Below are 24,729 nucleotides of genomic sequence, written 5' to 3'. Positions count from 1 at the left end.
TTAAATGACTTTCCTAATCCCCACTGTAAAGTGAGCGCCGAGACAGAAGAATAGCATCTGAGCAGGGGTGTCCACATTTTTTTCACCGAGGGCAACATACAGACACCATTACTACGCAAGGGCTGGTCGCTCACGTAAGAGGGGTATTTTTGACTCATAAGTTTAAGTATAAATTGGAAAAAAATCATCCGAATGTAGGGCAATTATTCTTGAATTACTTGAAAATGCTTTAAGAAAAAAATCAGCTCAAACTCCAGAGGGTTTCCATTTATTGTGCTTGGCCAGCCGTTAGTCCTTAAAAACTAAAACTCAGAATTGCTCCTAAGCCGAAATATGAAGGGGGTCTATTTCAAGGTTGTTATGTAATATAAGTTCAGTGTTCCTCTACCAATTGTCTGGAGGCACTGCACCCCCGCCAACCCCGCGAGCCCCGCGCACCCCCCTGAAATTGAAGGTGTTCTTTAAAAAAATAAAAATAATTGTGTATATATAAATATATAGCACCAAAAATGACAACTTAATACTATATCTACGGTCCACATTGAACACTGTGCTCTTGTTATTAAATAAACGTAAAAACGCTTTTCAATTTTAAGTTGTGAGTTTTACGTGTTTGACCCTAAGTAAACACTCGAATGATTGATCAATAGCAATAATCCACAAGCGTAACTCGTCTCCTGCTGCCAGAGGATTTAAAAATTATATACCAATGCCCACCACCCGGCATAGGAAAAAAAAAAAGTAAAGCACTATAGAGAGTCGGCGCTTCTAACGCTCTGGACACCTGGCTCAACATGTAAGGCATAAGGCCTCACGAGCACATGAAGCACAGTTTGATTTCCAGGCGCGCACTAGAAAGCACCTTAACATGGCTACGGAGCTGAGACTTTGTTAGCCACTAAAGGAGCATTGTTACTGGAGATCTGGTGATGCTTGTTCTGTCAAAGAAACCCACTAAGCGGTTAAACATGAAGGCGTTTTATTGCCACCTGTCACATCATTAGGGCCCAGAAAGAAAACTGTAGGTCAGGACGCCAAGTTTCAGAGAGAGGGGTAATTTTGCCAGTAAATGTGAACTGGGATTGCCTCCAACTTTAATCCATGATGTCTGAGAATGCACAACATGTCACAGATAACAGTTCATACTAGGGATGCACCGAATATTCGGCCACCGAAAATTATCGGCCGAAAATGGTTAAAAAGCTGAAAGGGCCATTGATCATTACGTTGATCATACTCCGCATATTTGTCCGGGTGTTTTGATTTCAAGTGGTGGAGTAATCCCGAAGTGGTGAAAGTCTTTGCAGTTACACCCCCTCGAAAAAATGTCAACTGAAAACGTTTTACAAATCGCAATCCGCGCCTCGTTCTCTGATATTTAGAAATATCTCCAAGCGGCAGACATGTTGGCTGTGAGCCAGCCGCGAGCATGGTCGCGCGCCGTGCTTGTCGCCGCGTTTTGATTAGGTCATCACAACAACACGTTAGCTTACCAACGTAACCCTGTTCCCTGACATTCGTGGTATTTTTTCGGTGCTAAAACCTTTTCGGCCGATAATTTTCGGCGGCCGAATATTCGGTGCATCCCTAATTCTTTGTATGTGGAACTCAAAGTTAGAAGTTTTTAAACGTATGAAAGATACATTTTCCAAACCAAAGATAATAAGTTAGCACAACCTTTACTTATTTAAAATGTTTAGTATGCAGAACTCCAAACTTGAAGTTGTACAAAATTTGAATGAGTTGTCTGGACAAAATATAATTAGTTGACTCAATTGAAAAGAGAAACTTAGAAATGTTAGTTGGCCTCAAAACTTAAAAATCTTGTGCAACCTGTTGCCTTGAAATTTTGAGTTGTCCTAACTTTTTTTTTTTTACAGTGCATGCAACTGAGGATTTGTGTAATTGCTTGGTGCAAAATTTTTCATGGGGTGTGCAATATTGTTTCAAGACTTCACATGCCTACATGTGATGAGAGGATTGGCATAAAAATATATATAAAACAAATTAGTTTTGGGTATTTTTCTTCAAATGCAGCTAAAAGAAGACTCCATCAAATACGAATTTCAGTCCTGTTACAATTTCAGACACAAAATGGACACAAAGTATCAGAATGGATGAATCAGAACTACCTATATAATGTCATTATTATTGATGCCATATTTTCTGCTTCCTTGACAAATCATGCCGCAAAGTGACATGAATATGCTTTAGACACATTGTTCGTTGTAGCCTGTAAAGAGACTCTGATATGTGAAATTGGCCAAGTGCCCCTTAAACTAATCAAGGCTGCATGTTACATGATGTAAGCTGAATAATGTATTCTTTCTCAAGATAACAAGGTTTTCTATAGTTATCACTCTGCCAGGGGCTTGAACAGCCTTTTTATTGATGTGCTGTTATACAACTAAACATCAATGCAAGTGGTGGATTGATTTGTTAATCCCAGTTTGGTATAGTATTTCAACAAGACAAAGAGTCTACTGCCATGCTAGCGGATTAGGGTTAGGGTTAGGGTTGGGGGGTTAAGTACTGAATTAAAATGACAGCATGCTAACAATGACAATGCTAACATGCTTATGCTAAGCAGGATTGTTTACGATGGCCACTTTGTTTAGGCGAGTTGGTATGCCACATTTTAAATATCACAAGTGTTGCCGATAATTTGTCAAAAAACTAAGAACTATGAAAGGACATTTTAACAGACAATTACACAATTAAAAGTAAGCTAGTGGGAAGATTTTGTAATGGTCTTCAAGAAACTTTTTTTAAATCTACAAATGTGGAATTTATGGTGGTACTAGAGCAACGTTGTAGGCGTTACTAAAGTCAGTATGATTTATGCAGACCAAGAATGTCTGAAAATGGAAATCCATCCAATAGTTGTTGAGATATTTCTTTCTCTACCAAGGTTTGTCCGACCAACTGACATTGCCATCCTGAGAATCATTCCTGAAAAAAAAAAAAATGACAAACTTGTGCTAAGAGCAAGGCGAATACCTTTGGATATACTGTATCTGCACTTTTAAAAGTTTGAGTTCTTCATTAAAAGTAGCTTATAGTATTATTGATGATAATTGTGATGCTATGTTCTCCACATAAATTAAAGTAAATGATTAGATGATATTGGTTCCAAATAGTTGCTGGTGATTACAAAGACAACCCTTCAACATAACTGGCTTTGTTCACTTAATCAGTAGTACACAACACAAAGCCCTGTCACAGTTGTATAATACTGTAGGAGCTCACATTAAGTGATTTTGTGGCGAAGTTGAAAACAGAACTAGAACAGGATTATTATCACCAGGTGTGATTACTTCAATCAAGTCAAAGTCATCTCTGTTAACACTCTCTGTAGGGGTGCGGTTTGCACAATGACAGTCTGACAATGTGGTGAAGGGAGGAACAGTTTGGAGCAAGTTCCAACACAGAACATTTTTTCCCAGAGGAAACTTGAGCGAGCGGGAGGTGTAAAGTCTTGGCGTGAGCATAAATAGCACTCTGAGGTTTGGAGAATATGATATAACTACAGCTTGAGGGATTAAAGCACACTTGGTTAGCATGAGTTTCTCTTGTCCAAGGGGAACTCATGTATAATATAAGGAAACGGTTCAGTGACATGAAGAAGGGCGCCAAACATGTTGGCAGAAGTTGATTGTTTGGCACTCAGAGAGGGTTATATACCAGCCAGCCTATAAAGGATATAGACGTCTTATGCTTAAGGAATTCTTGTATATTTGACAATCTGTCACACAACAGCTATGTCTATATTTTTAGCAATGAAGAGCTTTCCTGCATGTTTAAGGATTTTATATCATACTGGAGAGCTTCAGTCCACACAAAAGACACAGCAAAAGAAAATCTGTGATGACTGGGAGATTTGGAAGAACCATCTGGAGACGGAGAGGTGACTCGGTTTATCACACCTGTTCAGAGTAAGGTTAATTTACTCAGAACAAGTTCAACCACGTAGGAGTAGGAGAGAAAAATCAATTGACGCACATCAGACAACTCTGTCCACCAGGATTCTGCTCGGGAAATTAGTGTTTATTTGAGGAGAGATATGAACAAGCGGAGGCCTGTGGACAGTAGCAGTGACTTGTGTGCGCAGGGACCGTCCGGATTGTTTAAAAGCTGTTGTTTTTCTTTATAAACAAGCCCAGTAAACATTGCTTGTATCCTTGCTGCAGCAGCCTGAATCACCATAACTCTTAACACCAGTGTAGCAAAAAAGAGAAAAGCTAATTTCTAGTGGAATTTATGCATTGCATGTACCATTTTTCGTAAACAATAGCTAAATGACAGCAGACCTAACAGAGTTTTATAGGATCTGTTGCTTGCTCACATTTTAATAAACAAGCAGTGTGCCAGGAGGAAATAATTTTCTTGGCACAAATGAAGCTTTAGAAGCTGCTCAGGCAGATAACTGATACACAGCTACACTCAAGCTGAATGTGTTATTTTTCTATTACCAGTTGATCTATTAAAGCTCAGTTTTTTCTGCCTTCACGTCAAAACAAATTCTAGATTCAAATATATTCCAACGTATTATGTTGTGAGTCAATGTGTGGGTTGACTGAATACAGTAATATAGAAGAAAAAACATATTTATTTAAAGTGCTTCAATTTTCTAAAGACATTAGGTTTCACCCTGCTGCCAAAATTAATCATAAGTTGAAGTATTAAGATGCACTGTTACAGAAGTAGGACCAAGTCATTGTTTTGCAATTCACAAGTAATTTGAAATGATTTGCACTCTAGTCCCAAGTTGAGCCCTACGTTGAGTTTTGAGTCCTGAACAAGTCATCTTTCCCAATTTCTGTTTTCTAAGTTGTTTTTCCTCTTCGGCAACGTTGATGGATGCTGTAGATTTGGTTCAAACTAAGTGGATCTGAGGTATTATTAATTGACAAAATTAATAATGTTAGTTGATTTAGGAAATGGATTGATTTGTGGCACACATTTTTTCTGAGATACATTTGAATCTCTGGGCTTGATAGATAGTAGATGTAAGCCAAAAGACTCAAGTCTTTGGTGTTAAAGTCTAAATATATATCCAAGCCAACATGTGTTCAATTGAGTCCAATGCCCTCAAATGTGTTAGTCTACGCTTCTGCATTGTAGAAAAGGACACCTAGACAGAAAAATGTGTACAAACATGTGTAGAAGATATATTTTACTATTCCTAAGCTGAGCATGTAGCAAAAGTCAGTCTGGTTATTCTTTCAGTAACACAGTAACTATAAGTTATACTGAGAAAAATAGCAAAATATATTCATGCCATGAGGGCCTTTTGTTGAAAGTGGTTTAAAAACTGTGCATGCATTGCTGGATTTGTCAAGGTCTTCTTTTTTGGGCTCTATAGTTGGACTGTCAAACCGTTTAGGGGCTTATTTCCTACTGTACTAAGAGCTAGTGCGTCATAGGTTAAATGCCGGCTAGCTTGAGAACATACTTTTTGGAAGCTGCTGCCATAGGTTTAATTAAACCGAGGTATCACAATGAGAGCTTTTTAATTAGAATAAATGTGAAGAGCAGCAAATACCGGTCAAGAACTAAAAAAGTAACACTGCCAACAAGCAAACAGCAAACCTATAAGAGGGAGTCAGGTTCCGACCATAATCATTTCCCCAAGTGTGGAAAGTCAACTAAATGAAGCCGACAATAAGCTGCCTTAAAGATAAAGGTCAAAGAGACATACTGCATGAATACAACTGAAATTAATTGGTAAAAAGTTGGAGGTGAGAAACTAAAGTTAGCTAAAAACAGAATACCTTCTGAGGCAGGTATATAAATATCCCGGAACTTTTGACGTACATCTTGAAAGTTGCAACTATATCCAAGCTTCAAAGACATCAAAACAAGATTTGTGCTGACAAAACACCCACAAAAGAACAGTTTGGAGCCTCTCCTCTCAGTTGGAGCTCATGGTTAGATTGTTCGCAATCTCTGCTCAATCATCCTCGACAAAAGCCTGATTTGGAGCATGAATATATCCAGGCTCCACGGGCAGCAAAGATAAACTGCCAACCTGAAGGGAAATCCATCTCCTTCGCTGTCACTTGGGAATTATTGCCAAACACCATGACGGTGTCTTCTTTTAATATTTCCCCAAAGGTCCAATAACGGGAACAACATCTCCTTGCTAGATTAATGACAGAAACTAGGGTATCCAGCCGGGAGGAAACGGAAGACTTTTACCGCTGTGGGCAAAAAAGTTGTCATTCTTTTGACATCTACTTTTGACAAATACAAGGTCATAGAGGAAATTAAACACAGAATGACCTGAGGATGATAAGTAGCTGGGAGCTTTGAATGTACCTTGTGTGTCTCTTTCAGTCTCCTTCTTAAAATACTTCATATGTCGACTGTTTTTTCAAGTTGCTATTGCTTAAATATTGTCTTTTAAATGCACATGTTAGGCATGACAGCCAGACAGAGATGGGTGGGAGAGGGAGAGACTTGCATTATTTTCCTTTTTATGTTTGACGCATTAACACATTTAATTAAAATCCTGGCAGCTTCCGTAGGGATCCGCAGATTAATTTTTAACACAGACAGATGTCCAACTTAAAGGGGAAAATTGACCAAATGCAATTCTAAAGATGTCTTTTCCATGCATAGCAATGAGACCATCTGCAAAAAGAACCCAGTGGAGCAGAGCATGTGTGCACAGTCAGCCTTCACTATTAGAAATCGACCCCAAAATTAAAAATCTTTTTATATATTTCACTACTTCCAAGACCCTACTGGGCATTTATTTTGTTCCTAAAAGTGAGAAAAACGCAGAGTTATTGCAAGAATATGATATGCAAATGACATGGATCCGTTGGAGGGGAATTATTAATGTGCCATAATTGAGTACAAGATAATTGTGCTGACTGTTGAAATAACTAACAGCTGCATTTAATTGTACTTTAAGGCATTCCTAGAATAAGCAGTGTGAGATGCTTACACACATTGAGGACGTGACTTGTTTATTTAATCGCTGAACTTCCCTATGCCCTCAAGCATTACCATTTGATGTCTCCTATCTGTCTAAATGCTCCTTCAGAGAATATTTTTAATACATTTCTTAGAGCTGCCTGAAATGCAAAACCACCAAAATAATGGAAGAGGGTATTTTGTCACAATGTGGCTAAGTAAAATTGTGACTTATCATATTGATCGATCCTGGTGGAGTATCAGCTTAACAGAAACTAATCGTTGAAAAAGCAAATGGTAATTTTTCATAAATTCACAGACGCTAATGCCTATTTCAGTTTTCCATTAGGCTGAGTTTTTTTTTTTTTTTTCAAAGTCTTTTGCAGTTTGTGTCTGTCTTCCACTGATCAACAGAATCCTTAAACCTGCAGGCTTTTAAGCTGGCAGGGAAAAAAGCTCATTGGCATCAGATCAGTGCTTAGCTTCACATTCTGTATAGGCTTTTAATATTTTGTCCCAAATTAAGGATGAAAAGTGAGGCAACAGACAGTAAGCGCACTACAGACAGATGACAAATTATACTGGAAAAATTCACATAATGTGTATTAGCAAGGTGTTTGATTACCACAAGCTGTTGCTGATTAGTACATTTCCAAAAGTCTATCAGAAGGGTAAGTACAATTCCTCCCACATAAACTGCAGTCTCTTGGTGTCATAATGGATAGTGTTGTCAAACATTTGCACACCTAAATATTCCATAGGTTACCGATTTTTAATGTTATCTGCTATTTTAAATGGGCCCTTTAATGCTTTTGGGGATTATGAGGAAACAGGCAGTTTGAGGAAAATAAAGCAGTTTTTGAACATTATAGACTGTAAACACGTCACTGTAAATTAGCAATAACTGATACACGTATAAGTGGTTAGAGTTATGGATATACTAATTCAGACTGGAAAGCTCCAACTAGTTGTCAAAGTGAGTATAAAACATGAAAACAATGTGTTATGAAACTCATTTTTAAACATAATTTATTTTGGGTTAGGGCACAGGGCTATAACTCATTTAAGTTATTGCAACCATACTATTGTATAACTTGTTTTGTTCTAAACAACACAACTATAACAACTATATTTGTAAAATGACATGTTAACATTGTGAACTCAAACACAACATGACTTTATTGTTTCTTGTGGGACAGGAACACCAGCCTCATGGGTGTAAGAATGTGCACTAATGTCATTCAACTTCATTTGAACACTGTTGAACCATGTGAGCTACCAGCTATGACACAAGTGATACACACTGAACAAAGAGCAGTACATATTGGCTACCAGTCATTGCAATTAAAAGTAACATTGGTGGCAAAGGACTGGATTCTTCAAATTATATTCTTGCATGATCGGTTGTTTTCCGTTTGTTACTATATCTTTAAATGACCTGACTGCCTCCTTTGTTCCTTTCATATTGCTAAGATCCATAGAGGTGCATGTCCTTTTCTTGTGTTTCTTCTTTTGGTGAAGGCTGATAACGTGGATAACATTCTAACTGGATAAATAAATGCTCAACTGAGGTGACATCTGGTAACATTGCCATAGCATATTGAATTAGCATACTATATATCATTCATCATTGTCATCAAACCATTCGTGGAGCTCAGGTGCCCTGCTTGGAAGCATCAGCATTTATTATGCTTCTGTTTATTCGTCACCAGTCTGTGTATTCAAGCAGGAAGCAAACAATCCCAAGTGAGCCCTGAAGGCATCCTTTTTTAACTTCACATCACACTCTGTCGCTGAAAGTGTAGCTCTGCCAGACACACTGTTCAGGGGAAACTGCTGCTTGGAAAGTTGACATATTTCCACTCTCAGACTACACTGTGGCCCAACACACGAGTGCAGTGGCTCAGGACGTGTCGTTTCGAAAGTTGGAGCAGGCGAGAGCCGGAGATAGTATTTGGCATTGTAACTGGATTGAACACTACTCAGCTGCTAGTTTAACTGAGTCTCTTCTGCAGACCGGGGTAATGTTGGGACAAGTGTTCCAGCAAGAACACTCTTCCCTTGAAATGTGGTTTACTTGGGAAATAATAGTTTTGTTGCAAAAGCAGGTATTGAACACTGGGAGGAAAATGAAAACTCAGAGCACACATTAAACACATGACTAATTAACAAGAAACGTTAAATAGATCATAATATTATTAAATAAATTAGTAGCAGGTAGTAATCAATATACATATAATGGTAACAAGAAAGTTACATAGTTATTACTAAGTGACGTCACCCATTGGTTTTTAGCTTGGACTATGGTTTTGACATTTTGGACGTCTCCATTTTGTTTTTTGTTTTTCGTATTTGAATTAAGTGTGGAGAAAAGTACATCTGAACACTGAAAGTACACTGTGAAAGGAATAAAGTTGTAAGGCAAAAACTGGACCATGCCCCAATCACAAGCTAGCACCGCCTTCAAATATCAGCTTTATTTAGCTTTTAATGAAAGCATGACCTATAAAAGCATCGTGCTGTTAAGAAAAATACTTGAAAATAGCATTTGAAACCATAAACTCATCAGAAAAATGTCCACCAGGGTTAAAATAGGAAGTAGGGTAATTTTCTCATTGACTTTAAGACATAAGACCTTTTTTTTTTCAACCAGTGGAGGTACTTTTCTAATTAATGCTGTTTAAAAAATATATAAATACATAATTCAAGGAAATGATGCTAATACATTGATAACTTAAACACCTGCATCATCTAAATGAGATTATGCCTCATCTTTTCTCGCACAGATTTTAGATTGGTGGAAAGCATTGTGTTATCTGCAGGGCAAAGCAGCACTTATCCTGTTGACATGGTCTACTAATATATATAGCTCTAAGGCACATCCATTATTTAAAAAAGAAAAATGAAGACTTGAATAGTATTGTACGACCAGTTAGTTGAAAGCATGTTACTGATGAACATGTATCAGTGCTGCAAATCCATCATATGAATAATTCCACAAAAACAGCATAAAATGTCACTTAGTGTTAGCTTGTGTTGTCATAATGAGCAACAATGGGCTTTAAATGGCTGCACTTTCTGCTTGCTGGAGGAAAAAAAGTAGGCCTACAAGATAGCATTAATGTTTCATGAAAATCGTCTTTCATTTCAGAATCGCCTCATTCTCTGCACCTTCAAGAATTGTCGCAGGCTTAATCACCACGGCATAGTAGATTTGCAAAAATGTGCATCTCAGATATGTTTCAGGTTGTTTATTTAGACACTGAGGATTTCAATGCATGTATTAAGACCACTTTGTTGCACTGGCTCACAGACTAATGTCAACCAGTGAGGGATAAGCTTACTATAAGTGAGAAAAGGGGGAACGAGAAGAAAATAGCATCAGAATGATGAGCAATTAAGTGTCTACGAGAAAAAAATGTCACTCCAATCCATAGGGGAAGAGAGGGCAACCTTTGGTAGAAGAAAGTGGAATTTAATCCTCTGTGTGGTGTTATATTCACTGAGACTCTCAATTTTACAGGAAGTACCAGTCACTTGAAAAGGGGCCAAGGGAGCAACATTCTGTGTATTTATTTTTGCTCTCCAGGCTTCACTTCTTTGAACCAGCTGCAGATTAAAGCAAAATAGCTGGAAGAAGTAAAATTCTTAAAAAGAATGGGAAGTGAGACATAAGATTAGAGCCAGGAGCTACAGTATCATACAACTATTTATAAGGAGGAATATTTTAGGATTCTTCCTCACTCCCACACATATTAAGGAAGGAAACCTATAGATCTTGTTAAATGTTAAAGACGAGTTGAAAAGACACCAAGCAGGACGTTTAGGTTCCTTTTTGAATAATGCAGATGCGGAACGAAATCTACTGTAATGAATTATTCATCAGAGCTTGCGATAACACTGCGTTTTTTTGGTTTATCTTGCCATCAAAACTGCCCCGAACTCAGGGAACCGTGTTCCCTGCAACCGCTCCTCAGCAACCATTATCTGATTTCTGGGGCTCGACTTTTACTTGTGTTTCCTTCTACGCCAACAAATGAAGCGTGACGCTGCACGACTGACTGAACAAACAAGGCTCGCGTGGCAAATTGGGTCAAACATCCCTTATCACTTCTCCTCCCCGTCAATGATATTCTCCTCCCAACTTTGGTTTAATGAATCTTCAATACAGAGGGAGCCTGGGCTGCAAATCAAGGGTAAGCACGTTGATTGATGTCGCATTTCCTGCGCAACTGCCTCACCTCCATCCTCGGCTGAAAAGCCTTTTTAAATAAGACCTGTCTATCCCCGTCTCATCCCTCCTGTTCAGTCACATATGACACCTTAACTCATACCGCAAAACGTTTGACAAATGATGGAGGCTCTCAAAGGAAATTACAGAAATGGAAGGGATGATTCATGACACTATGTTATAGCAGAAACCTTTTATTTTGGCACTACTATCCCTTTTCCCCTCATCTTTGATTATTTTGCAGGTTTTGCTTTACTTGATGCCTTAATGCCAGGCATATCTACAATTTAAAATGAGTATATCTTAGAACCAGGAGACCTGTGCTCTTTTTCAATGCAGCTTTGTTTTGGCATCTGTCTTCATCAGGGTGAGGTAAAAACCCATGTTCCCAATTAAGGGCTGCTGACGTTGTGCATATCTTACATCAGTCACCTGAAAATGCATCACAAACAAATGTACCCCAAAGGACTACTTCTTTATTCATCTCAATCACGTTTTTTTTTAGCAGCACTTTGGTTCAGTGGCTACTGCCAAATCAGCTCAATGTCTTCTTGCCAATTCACTTTAGAGAATGCACAGTTGTATCTCCGATGCGCTGTAAAGCAAAGGATGAGTCAATGAAAAATGGGCTGGAGCTCAGAAAAAAACCAAGGGACTTAATGTTTTAGCTGCAGCTCCACATTCCGAATGAGGGATTCAGACCCATCTTCAGTTTCTTCAATGGAGAAAGAAATCTCTACTCGCTGATGACTGTCTTTGTACAATATAGGCATGCAATGCATAGATAACTATGTGTTTGTGTCAGGAATCATCAAATAATATTGTACTAGGGATGGCCAGTTTATCTTATACATTTAATTCCACCCAGTTAATAATTTGATCATCAGTTTTTGATGAAACATGGAGTATTCAAGTCTTTATATTACATATTTGTTATGCACATGCATGTTCAGCCTCTCAAATATTAAAGAGACCCTTCATGCGTTAAGGTTTAACCTTTCCTGTAGTGTGTTATAAAGTTTATTGTGCATGCAAATGTTCACACCAGAGGGAATTTATTCCACACACACACTCTCTCTCCTTCCCCCCCCCCCCCTGCCTGAAACGCTTCGATGGACTCCTTTGTTTACTTTCTTAACATAATCCTATCACACTTGATCCTATTTGCTAGATCTCCACACAACATTTGCTTGGTAGGGTGGTACTTCGTTGGGTTACAGGTAAAATCGTGAGACTACACAAGCACCAATACATTTATGTTGTTTGAATTACTAAATAAATAACTATACCGGTATATCAATTACTTGCTTAGATGATTTAGGTGATCAAGCCAAAATGACAGACTCTGCTTTTCAATAAAGGATTTGCTATTTATTGCTTTTGTCATTATTGTAATGGGGTCTGTTGTTTGAATGCATCACCCTGGGCTCCGGGAAATGACGGCTGGTATCTCATATTTTCTAGATAATGATTAATAAATATATAAGTATTAAAGCTTTACACTATCCTCATCCTTTGGACAACATATATTCACGGGCTTCTTTTATTTAAAGGAAAGCTCCAGTCATTAGTTAATAAAAACTTTAGTATTTAGTGAAACATTATGTTTAAACCATACCCTGAAGAAATCAGCGATATTCCCCGGTAAATAATGATTTTATAGCTCTTTTTTATCAAAACCTGTATATTCCGTCAGGCAGTTGCCATTTTGGCCATTTTCAGTAGTCACATGATCCGAAAAACTAGGTCGTGACGTCATCTATGCGTTCACTTTGTAAACACGACAGCTCATTCGACGAAAACATGGCAGAGTATTTGAGTTCGGACTCGTCAGCCGAGGAAGAAGTTTTGAGCAATGTGGAGAGATTGGATGGGGGAATTCAGCCATACAGGTTCGAGCCAAGTGGCCAGAACCGTCAGGAATCCAGGGACAGTGACGATGAGGATGAACAGCACGGTGATTGTCCCTTTACTCGTGCAATTGATTTCGGGGGCGAGTAGGGAGACCTGTACATGAATGGTGTACTTGCGATCGGTGTGTAGCCATGGACAATCCTCTTATGAACATATGTTGTCATGAGCTTGAAGAGCTTGAAAATAAACTGTTCACAGACGACTTGGATTGCATATGTTTACACAGGGAATTTGACACTGTGGTGTTAGAAAAAGCTGTATTGAGAACAGCACTGGTTGCCATGAAGGATGTGAAACGCACCTCTTTGGTTGAACCAATAAGTAAAAGGTGGGTAAATGCGACGGGTACAGCCCTTTCTTCTTAGCATTATATACTTTACAACCTGTCATTTACAGGAGTATTTGTGTATCGACCATATTCACTAAGAAGTTTATGGTTGTTAATTCTAAAGCGTGTCAAATGGATTCTGTCTACAATTACATGGCAAGGACATGAAGGACAATGACAGATAATTTTCAAAACCAAAACTTTACTTAGTATAGCCATGATAAAAGAAATCAAAAAGCATATCTACAGAATGCACTCTTTATAGAACAATGTATGCTAGGAGTCCTAACATAATAATGGTACAATGTAGTTGAATAAATTCCATAGTAGTTAATCAATCAAATAAAGAAAGCATTCCGGAGCATTCACGGAGCGCACGTGCACACGGAGCATTCCGTGGATTGTTCCTATCCGAATTGTGGCAATGTTTCGCGATACATTGAGGCACATTTCAATAGAATTGTGAGAGTAACTAGAGTAAACAACATGAACAAAGCACATACGTCAATTTGTCCTCGACACCAAACGCATAGTTCACGTCACTTCCGGTAAAATAAGTCATGTGACTCGTCAAAATGGCGCCGCCCACAGGGTTGATGTTATTTCGGTAATTAATCAGCTTAAAATCACTGATAACGTCATCGGAGTAAAAAAAAAAAAGACTGGCAGAGACTGGTCTGTTTTATCGGATGATAATTATTTAAAAATGCGTGTCATGAGGATTCCCTCCCTTTAAAGCTAAATAAATCATTTAAATATGATTATTGCATTAAGCTTAACAGGGCTGGTGGATGGAAATACATTGTTTATTTGACAGCAACAAATGCATCCAAAATGAATTTTAAAGCATTATTTTTAGGTTATATGATGAAACCTGAGCCAGATTGTTGATATAACATTGAGATGCTCATTAAATATTTTTTAGATAATTTCCAAGGTTGGACGTTACACTTTCATGTTCAAAAGTTAGACGTTGTTATTGTCATATTCTGTCAGATTTAATGTCATGTAATCTCAGTATTTCAACCTTTTTGATATGCATCAATATTATTTCGCCTTATTTAACGCCTGGCATCCGCTTTATCAAAGGACAGTATAAAATGTTAAAAAAAAAAGGATCTTAACACATTCTAATCCAAAGCAATGAATTGTGATGTATTAGCCATGTCATGTGTCGGGTGAGGTAAATCCAATCAGAAAGCTACCACTGCAGAAGCAGCTGTCATCACAGTATACAGTAACACACGCAGACTGAAGACGATGACAGTGCCTCAGATTGTGTTTTTGCAGGTAGCTGGTATAACTCTGTGACGTTAATCTGTTGTTTACCACAAGCCAGTGCAAACACATTAAAGCCACGCGAGGGAATAGATTCTTCAGAAAGCAAATAGAATTCAGTCTGCGGTGCGAAGGGCAAACTCAGCCGATTCAATTCATTCTGCTTGATAAAAACGGACAGAGTGATGAATGAACACACCCCGAAGGTATTAAGCAGTAAAAGATGCAAGGTGATTTTTACATCATAAGCATATCTCGATATGCATTGCATGCTGTTCCATATAAAAGCCTGCACTCGCCTGGAAGAGCAAGGACCGGAATAAACCGTACTGCTCGCTTCATCTCTTCTCTTGGTTGGAATCTCATTTGCTCATTGAGTGTGCATGTGATGTTTACTCCAGTGTCACATGAAATAACCATAGTGTCTTCAAGGAAAAGGACAATATGTTTTTAACCCACCAGCGAAATTAAGAATTTCAAGTAGATCTGTTAGTTTACTTGCCTATAAAGTAAGTATCTTCACTGAAAATAATATGTGCTTTAAATGTTCTTAATTGTTGTGGTCTAAAAGCACTGCTAAGTCGTTGCTTTATCAATTATTTATTTAAATAAAAGCAGTTTTGTCATAATAGCACATGTATGACATTGGTTTCCAAACTGCGTGACAAAAAACATTACATGCTGTTAAATTCACTGCAATTATGCCAAAGCGAAAGCATCACATTTCATTAGAAAAAAGCGGCTTGGCACGCAATGTTCCAGGTGCTCAGTCCCCAATACAGTCTCAGAAGTATAGATCTGAGCTGAACAATACAACTCATATCAGACAGAAACCCTGCAGCTACTTGTTTGTCTTAGAAGGGAAAGCTTTTGCAGCAGAATTTGCCATATGGAGGAAAGAGATGCCCTGAAACCACATTTGGTTATTTTTAAGTGTCAGACCTCTAGCCATCCTGTCGATTATGTTGGTCTGTTCAGAATAAAAAGGAGAGGGATTTGGCAATTGCACCAAGTAAGCTCAATAAACCTTCTTAAGACAAACCCATCTGTAGCCTACAAAGATATCAAGCAACTAAATGCAAATTAAAATCGAGTGATCATGTGCTTTGATGTTCAAGATGGCAATGGCCAAATCATCAAAATCAATGCTTTAAAACAGTAGTCAACAAACCAATTGGTGACATCACAATGATGACATCCACATCTGATATAGGGTGTGAACCCTTCTTCAAATGTCACACCGCTTTGTACTGTGTCTTCAAATAGACTGACTTTCTCTCAGCACCCCCAACACCTACTGACATCCCTTATAAAAAATATGAAGTTCTGCTCCTGAAGACCTGAAACTACTACTACTGCCAGAGAGTATACGAAACATTAGGTGAGGTCTTAGAGTGCATTCACGATGAAAGGTTCATAAATTAAAAAGAAAGTAGCTATGTTCCAGATAAAGGGTTGAGTCTGCTTTATGTCCCTTAAAGTTATGTATTATTAATCTGCGGCATTATGATTTTCTGCATATGAAGCAGGCTAGGGTGTCCGCTAAGTGCCTATTGATAGGTCGCCAACTGCATCCAGTAATTGTTAGTAAGCAGTAAGTACTTGGCAGGTACTGACCGCTCTGGATTCTGATTTTCTTAATTTGTTTGGATACTTATGCACAGAAGGGAGCACATGCACCATAATTATCTCGAAAACACAAGAATATAGACAGAAAACAGAAAGAACAAGTGTTGTATTTACTGTACAGAACATTTAACATTTTCAACATTCCACATTGTCTTATGTATGGTCCAAGGAGCGTCAATAGCTTCCCACAGAACAATTAACAAAGCTATAAAACTACAGAACGACAATGTGAACTTTACTGCCTCCATTAGGGACGCATGTTTGCATTTATAGTCAAACAATATGAGATAGTAAACATCTCATAATACTATGTGATCATCAAAATGTTTTATATAAACTCCAACGTCATGCAGGTCAGCAACTCACTATCTTCAATGTTCATAATATTTGCTAGTTAAAAAATATGGATGGTTGTACATGTATACTGAGTGAATATAAAGAGGGAGAAAAACAGTGGACCCTGATTGCTCGCTTGAATCACTTGTCTCATTCAAATCAGCTAAACCTGCTGATTGTAGGGTTCCATTTCAAATGCTTAATACTGGCCATTATGTATTGGATTATTTAGTGAATGAGCAAATCAAGATAATTTGCCAATATTTTTAAAAATGCAATTATTACATGCATTCACTGAAACAGAATCTCATTGAACGCATTAAAGAGATGAGGGGGAAATCCAACAATAGGGTTGGCAAATGAGCACATGACTTTGTGAATGTTAAACCTTTTGTGTTTGTTTCAGATCAAGCTTTTTACCTTGATGGCAGTGGAGGCGATCTGGATGTGGTGCAGCTTGTGGAGGGTGCTCTCCCGGTCGATGAAGTAGGAGGCCGCCAGCTGGTGCAGAGCCTCCAGAGTCACAGCTGTGCTGTTCGATTCGCTCACTTCAGACGTCCGACTCAACTTCCGCTTGTCCACAAAGATCATTAATGACTCTTCCCCTATGAATACACACACAGTCAAATAAGCACACTTCATTAATGACTCATCCCCTGTGAACATGCATAAAGTGGTGTACTGGTAAACATTAACCCATTAAAACCTGCCAACGTTAATTATACAGTCCCATAGGCAAGTTAGCCCTGTCTGACGGTCGTACTGTATACTGTGTTCTACATTGTGTTAATTTGGTGATTCCTCTGCAGCTAGAGTGCAATTGAGATGCTTCATGGAACAAGTCTCTCAATGCTAACTGAGCAGAATGTATTGGCAAACAGTAGACAGCCTGAGATCAATGTTAGATCCTTTCTAACAGCATGAGGTTTTATGGGGATTTTAATTGTGAGAGGCTTTAGAGTGAACATACAGTACATTACCACTGGGGATAGATATAACATTGCATTGTTTTCCACAATAATTTGAAAGACAATCTCAAATATAATAACTAACTTTTTTCTATGAGTGAGTCTTCAAAACTTTTAACAACAATGTTTTTCCAATCATAATGAAGTTACAATAGTAATAATTGTATTGTAATAATATTGTTCATTTAAAAACCTTTGTTATAAATATGAAACATTTTAAATTAATCAGACGTCCAACTCAAGTTGAATGATTAATAATTATTACCAGGCACCACTTCTTTCAACACATAACAATGTTTGAAAAAGCTTTATTAATCACCTTTAATAGCACCATGATCCTAAGATAAAACATTTAAAAATATAAACTCTATATCCATTAACACTGCCTACTGGTCATGTTGGAGGTTATATAAGGCCATGCTTCCGCGGCTTTACTTCTCTCTATTTGTTTGCAACACATGACGTACAGGATGGTCTTGCCAATCTATTTTAAATATGGTTGGTATATATCATGGTTCACTAGAGACAAAGATGAAAAGAGCCAGCAGAGAAGTTGGGAGGAAATAGATAACCACGGGAGCTCTGCAGCACAAAGTCTGGCCAAATTACATCTATTGTTATGGAATCAGGGGATCGACTAACATTCTTGTTTAACAACTCCAAATATAGATTTTACATCTTGAGTCAGATATTATGAGCCCAAAAACACAGGCTCAACAAACAATCCGACAGTCACAGCTGAGACCACTCTTTGGCAAATATTTAGCTGTTTGAGCATTCAAGCTTCCAAACTTCCAACAAATAGATCATAGATCATAGATCTTTCTGGTAATTAATCACCATTTCAAAAAGCTCAATGTCTATAGTAAATATACCAAAAGTAAGATCTGAGACAAGGTCCAAAATATAGATAAAATGATCAATATTCAAATAGGTTAAGGATAAATAGATGCAGGAATAAATACATTCCGAACAAAAAAAAAGAAGTGACTTTAGCCATTTCCTAATTGGGGTTCAGTTTAGTAGTTATTAGCTTGGTTCTTGAATTTGAATTTACTGCAACATGAATATGAAGTTGAAAGAAAGGTTTGGATAGAAGATGTCCAGAGGTCTCCTTTGATGGCCACTCCTACAATCAACACCACACATTTGATTTAAAAAGTAAACTTTCATTTGCTTGTAACCTGATATTATTACGTTTATTTTCACACATTTTAGCAGTTTTCCATTATTTGTTTGTAATAATAACTTTATTTGTCTTTGAGTTACCGTGAACGTTGGAGGAGGTTGCTTCATGTTTCAGAAAAAGGCGTGGGTGAGGGCTAAATTGGAAAAAAAACATGCTTCCATATGAAAGGGGGGATTTTGGTTTTGTCAGTGTCCTTTTGTATTTTGTTAATTTTAATCAATCAATGTTTATTTATATAGCCCAATATCACAAATGTTACATTTGTCTTAGTGGACTTTACAGTTTGTACTGAATATCAGTATGACAATACGACACCCTCTGTCCTTTGACCCTCACATCGTACAAGGAAAAACTTCCAGAGAAAAACCCACAGTTTAAAAGGAAAATGGGAGAAACCTCAGGAAGAGCAACAGAGGAGGGATCCCTCTCCCAGGACGGACAGACGTGCAATAGATGCCGTGTGTAAATCAAAGAGATAATACATTTTACAGCGTAGGTAGACCGAATGTTTGGAAATGCATATGTCTATAATAAGAAGATGAATCCACGAGGATGTCAACAATCCTGTGGGAGCCATCAGGGATGTAGTATGATGAGAGTCAGGCAGGACCACAGAGACCCCTTGTTTACTATTTGGTTTAGTCATATGTTCCATATGCGTCATTGTGGCAGGTAAGTTTGTTCAGTTAACACCTGTTAAGATGCTTTTACATTTATTCAAGTTATTTTCTGTTTACCTCTTTTATAGGCCTAGTCATTAAAGATTCTTGGTTTATAATGTGTTTTTTTTTGTTGGGTAAATACAAACAAAAAAAGTTTCTTTAAACATCTCGTGTACTGTTGCCTTTCTGCTTGAGTCCCAGACATCTCCTTAGTATAAACAATGGTATACACAGTATGGCAACATTGATTTTAATTGACTATTGAATTTAGACCCTGGTTCCTCAAGTTGAAATACACGTAAAGTTAATCAAATCATTAAAAAGGTTCCTGGAAGTTATCCGGTTACGGATGGGCCACATGTCCATCCTGGCTTTAGGCCACATGGCTTTCTGCATCACGTAAAGGTTGGTCAATTAAGAAAACAACAAACAATCAAAGAGAACAACAAGCTGTTTATTTACCTCCCAGTGTAGCAGAGAGCAGGAAGTGGGTTCCGTATTTCCTGATAATGTTGTCAGTGATGGAGCTGAGACTGGGCCTTCTGCCCAACTGCCTAATGGTCTGGAGGAACTCGGGGTCCAGTGGCAAGGAAAAGCCATTGTTCTCTTGTCTCTCCAGGGCCAAGCTGTTCACCTTCCAGCGGCCAAATTCCCTGCAATATCACAAAAACACATGCTAAGAATGAGCACACAAAACATGAAAGCTGCATGCAGGCACAGAAACCACATCCAAATGGACAATGGAAAAACAAAATTTGCACCAAGGGTCACTGAATAATTGTTTTCTGCTTCTTGATTTTGTAAAATTGGTGGTCTATTGGGATTTTGAAGTGGACAAGTATTTAGTTTTATATCCACAAACTATCTACAATACAATCTACAGTTACAACATATTACAACCTTTGTCCTTAGTCCTTTACAGAGGTTATGGAAAAACTCTGGGAAATCTGCACAAACTCAAAGTGAAACTTATGTACTTGACTTAGAACATAAATAGGTTTCTGTTTTACCACAGCGCCTAATATGGCCACATAAGAGGAAAAAGTGATTGTGCTATTTTTTTTAATTGGTGGAGAAACAACGTTTTTGTCAGTGATGTAAAGCAATTGTCAAGGCTGGATGGCGAAATACCATAGGGATTGAAATTGTGGACGATTACGCTACATTAATAAACCCATACCAATATACAGTAAGCTGCATATAAGTGTATTTAAGTATTAAAACGATATGTTATGGTCCTTTGTCTACTGCTTTTTATTATACTTAGTATCTGGACTTCAAGTTAAGGTTTTTACTGATGACAGGTCTCATGCCATTTGTACTTCCGGCTCTGAGAATTGCTTTGCAACATAGCGGAAAACATTGTGTTACTCCAGCAATTTTAAATAATTGCGCAATCTTTTTTCATCTTGAGACACAAATGGAGACGCTGTTGCTGGACGGGCTATAATCACGGATGGAGTCATGCTGTTTTCAGGGCCTTTTTGGTAGGAAAAGGCTTAATCTGAAGTCGTTTGATATTCAGCCTGGCCTTGGAGCATGCCAGCTTCCTTTATCTACCAATTGCAGGCAGAGTTTTGCTGCTTGATGCATTGATTATTGCTATGCAAATGCAGCTGTCAATGAATATGGTTCTACTGGCACCTAGCAGGGGAGAAATTGAAGACCTTTCAATCACTTTTTGGTTGTTGGTGGGAAAAGGAGAATAATCTATCATGGATGTGAGTTTGGATGTGTTTTTGCTTTGTGAAGCTGTGAAAGCATGCCATGTTAGGTCAAAGCAAAGGCTGAAACACAAATGCTCTCTCCTCAATATTTTTACATCTACCCTCATGTTTGGAATGACGTGTTAGAAAATACTGAAGGATGCAGTTACCTTTTCTTTTTAGTCCTGTGACCAAAAACTTAACAAAAACATGTTCGGATTGAATACAGAAAGAAGTAAATTCGATGTTAACTGAACAATAGCTATGAATTTGAGCAAAAAAAGACAATGAAACAATTGGTTCAGACTTGATAACAGTCATTTTAAAGAGAATCAACTAATTATTAATTAAATTCATTCAACACTCGTCCATTCAAACATTCATTTATAATACGCTTGATTTGATTATACATAGATACAGTCTGGTAGATAAGTTAGAGTGTAGAAATGGCAAAGAAAAGTGTATATCCCGAGCTCCTCCAACAATGCAACATAGTTGTATAAGACATAAACAATAAAACAAATACAAAAATAAAACGGAAAAATAAAAAGGAAGTGTGCAAGAAGTATTTATACACGTAAAATATAATATGATAAATAAAAGAACAGAATGTTAAATTAAATATTGTGCAGTAAGATTAAATTAAACATGGTTTATTACAGTGATAACTATTTAGATAAATAAATTGTAAGATGGCAACAGCTGTCCCTGAGTCTGGTGTTTTTTGCCAGACGGCAGCAGACAGAACAGTTACTGTATAAGTGAGACAAAGAAAATTAGTCAGGTGTTAATCTATGTTTGACGTTACAATCTATATCACATCCAACCTGATTCAATCTATTTTTGGACACTAATGAGATCACTTCTTTTTGAAATGTTTGACTACTGTGAAACTATTAGTGCTAACAAAGGATAACGTGTTGCCAAACAAGAAATAATGCAGACATGGCTTCATTTGGAGTTTCTGTCTACTGAATGAGTGATTGATGTGTAAACTCTGGTTTGGTCTTCACCAACTTCTGAGAAATATATCTGGCCTTTTTTTCCTAAATGTTCCACTTCTTTTAGCAGTTAATTTTGTCTGTCTGCTGTTTGTTGTTGGGCAGGTAGCTTACAGGGGATTTATCTGGGCTTGTTTGCTGAACACAGCTGTCTGCTGCTGCTGCAAACAGGATTGATGAGGACACTGAGACAGAACAATACAGTGCTCGCGCTGTAGGAAAAAAAACAACAACAATGAGCTAAAAGAAGCACAAAAAAACTATTTCAGTGTGGCGGTGTGTGTTAATGTTGTTTGTGTGTGTGTGTGTGTGTGTGTGTGTGTGTGTGTGTGTGTGTGTGTGTGTGTGTGTGTGTGTGTGTGTGTGTGTGTGTGTGTGTGTGTATTTTACCCAATTATAATAATACAACTATATATGACAATCATATACAAATTATAAATACATTTATAAGCCAACCAACCTACCAACCAGTATTACTAAAAAAGCTAAATATATATTTTATCTCGGTTCACTGGCTGTCCTCAGGTCATGACATGAGGTGATTAATGTAATCACATTTGGGCATTTCTCCTCTGTTATGTGTGCAAAAAAAGGTTGTTTTTATATTATATGGAGACATTCTCTTTTTTCAGAGTATTGTATTTGGGAGCATGAGGTGAGAGGTGATATAATGTAGTTCTGACTCCTATTATAAAGGGAGCATCCTCCTCATCTGTCTGCTGTTATAGTTGATTTATTTCAATATGTGGAACCGCCTCTCTTTCAGTTTTTTGATAACCAGCAGGTTGAGGAGACTCTTGGTTCAGCTCCTGGGAGGTTATGGCTTTGTGATGATTGATTCTTTAAAAGTTTAATATGAGGGAGTATTGGCCAAGTTTTGCTCTTCAGGCATTGTATGTTTTATCTTGCTGGACATGCAGGATGTTCTATTTTTCACCAAGTTTCACTGCCATAGAGACGTCTAATCTCTAAAATAGGATATTGTTTTTTAATTGAAATGTCCAATTTCATATTTCTTCTAATTGCATAGACATGTCTTCTTGCTATTTTCTCTTTGATCTTGAGTGGCCAAGGTGAAGCTTTCTTTATACATGTCTCTTTCTAATGCATGCAACCCCCAACACGGCCAGACACACACCAACCCCCTCATGAAAGACACTTGCCCACACACATGCACATTCACACACCCTGCAGCTGCAAACATCTAAACAAAGCTGCCCTTGCTGCAACAACTTTTCTTTCTCCCAGAATATCGCAGAGCCCCCTTTGGGAGCTGGCCAGGTGCCAATCAATTTCTCACCAATAACAATGACCCCCAGAGAAAAATACAAAGCAGAAAACAGCTCATTAAGGCCTATTTCATGTCTGGATTTCTCGATAACGAGCGGCCATTAGTGTTTCCCTCCGTCCGCCGGGGCTGGCTGAAGAAGGGAGCAGCGCAGAGATGAAGAGGGAGAACTTAACTGTGATCGACACACTGCCTCGCTGTGCTGCTCCCTGATGGACATTTATGAACGGTTCTACAGCTGCACTGGAGGATACAGCACCCACACACATACAGATCTGTGGATGAAGCCCTCCATTTTGCCTCACCTCCTGCATTCTACGCACATACACACTATGGCTACACAATACAGTACTGGAAATCTTTGTTCTTATCCCCATCGAGATGACCACTTCGCAAATTCATAACACTTATCTTTAGTTAGTTGCAAAAAGGGACACAGTTCAAATGTTCACTCAACAATTTAACTATCATCTGTTTTTTTTTCTTCAAGCCTTTTGGGTTTCAGTTCAATGTTGAATGAAATGAATAATTTTGCTGTATTTTTGCATTATATTCAAACCAGCAGCATGCACTGAATACACTTCTTTATCTTCTTATACATCTCAAATATTATAGTTATTGGTATGTTAATGTTGAACATTTAATATTATAAGATTTTACATATTTTACACCCCTCACACACAACACAACAATGGATGTGCCTGTTTATTTCACCCTGAACTCCTCTCAGTGAGATGCCGATAGACTGAAATAGTCATAATAATAATCAGACACACGCAGCTTTTTTTCACCCGTAGCCCGGTGCAGCAGGGGGCTCGCTGCACATCTACCTGTCAGCCCCCCCTCCGAGCGAGCGGGAACGCCGTGCAGCAGGATGTGAGGAGCTGCAGGAGCTTACAGGGGCAGCGATCAGAGCGTTGGAATGGTACGCTACTACCTGTCCATCACAGTCTATGTGTCTCAGATCCATCAGAGCGTAAAGGCTGCCTGAGGGTGCAGCTTGGTAACAAACCAATTCATAACAAATCAGGGAATCAAGCCGGCGGATAACCTGATGAAGTCGAAACACGCTACCATGCATAGCAATCCAGGTTGTGGTAGAGCACAGTGTGGGACTGAGCAGGCTATGGGAGAGTGTGCTACTGCTAATGTTATCTCCAAGGTTGAGGAAATCGGGAAATGATCGTTCAAAACATTTTAATTAAAAAGAGTGCACAAGCAAAATCAATTTTACGGCAGCAATAGAAAAATATAACTTATCTTATAGCAGCCTTT

The 24,729-nt window shown here is 38.2% G+C and overlaps 1 protein-coding gene across 1 annotated transcript in view; it reads right to left on the bottom strand.

The window, feature by feature from the left end:
* LOC104944522 (BMP/retinoic acid-inducible neural-specific protein 3-like) overlaps positions 1 to 24,424 on the bottom strand; it is a 35,833-nt gene extending 11,409 nt beyond the window's left edge. The window contains exons 1-3 of the mRNA XM_010770065.1: positions 24,285 to 24,424; positions 19,922 to 20,112; positions 17,061 to 17,245 (exon numbers count right to left, since the gene is read on the bottom strand). Coding sequence (XP_010768367.1) covers positions 17,061 to 17,245; positions 19,922 to 20,112; positions 24,285 to 24,424 — 516 coding nt within the window. The remainder of the gene's footprint in view (positions 1 to 17,060; positions 17,246 to 19,921; positions 20,113 to 24,284) is intronic.
* Positions 24,425 to 24,729: the final 305 nt, after the last annotated feature.

The sequence above is a fragment of the Notothenia coriiceps genome, unplaced genomic scaffold (genome assembly GCF_000735185.1).
Source record: "Notothenia coriiceps isolate Sejong01 unplaced genomic scaffold, NC01 NC01_scaffold00008301, whole genome shotgun sequence".
NCBI lineage: Eukaryota > Metazoa > Chordata > Actinopteri > Perciformes > Nototheniidae > Notothenia > Notothenia coriiceps.
This window is presented reverse-complemented; position numbering and strand designations above follow the sequence as displayed.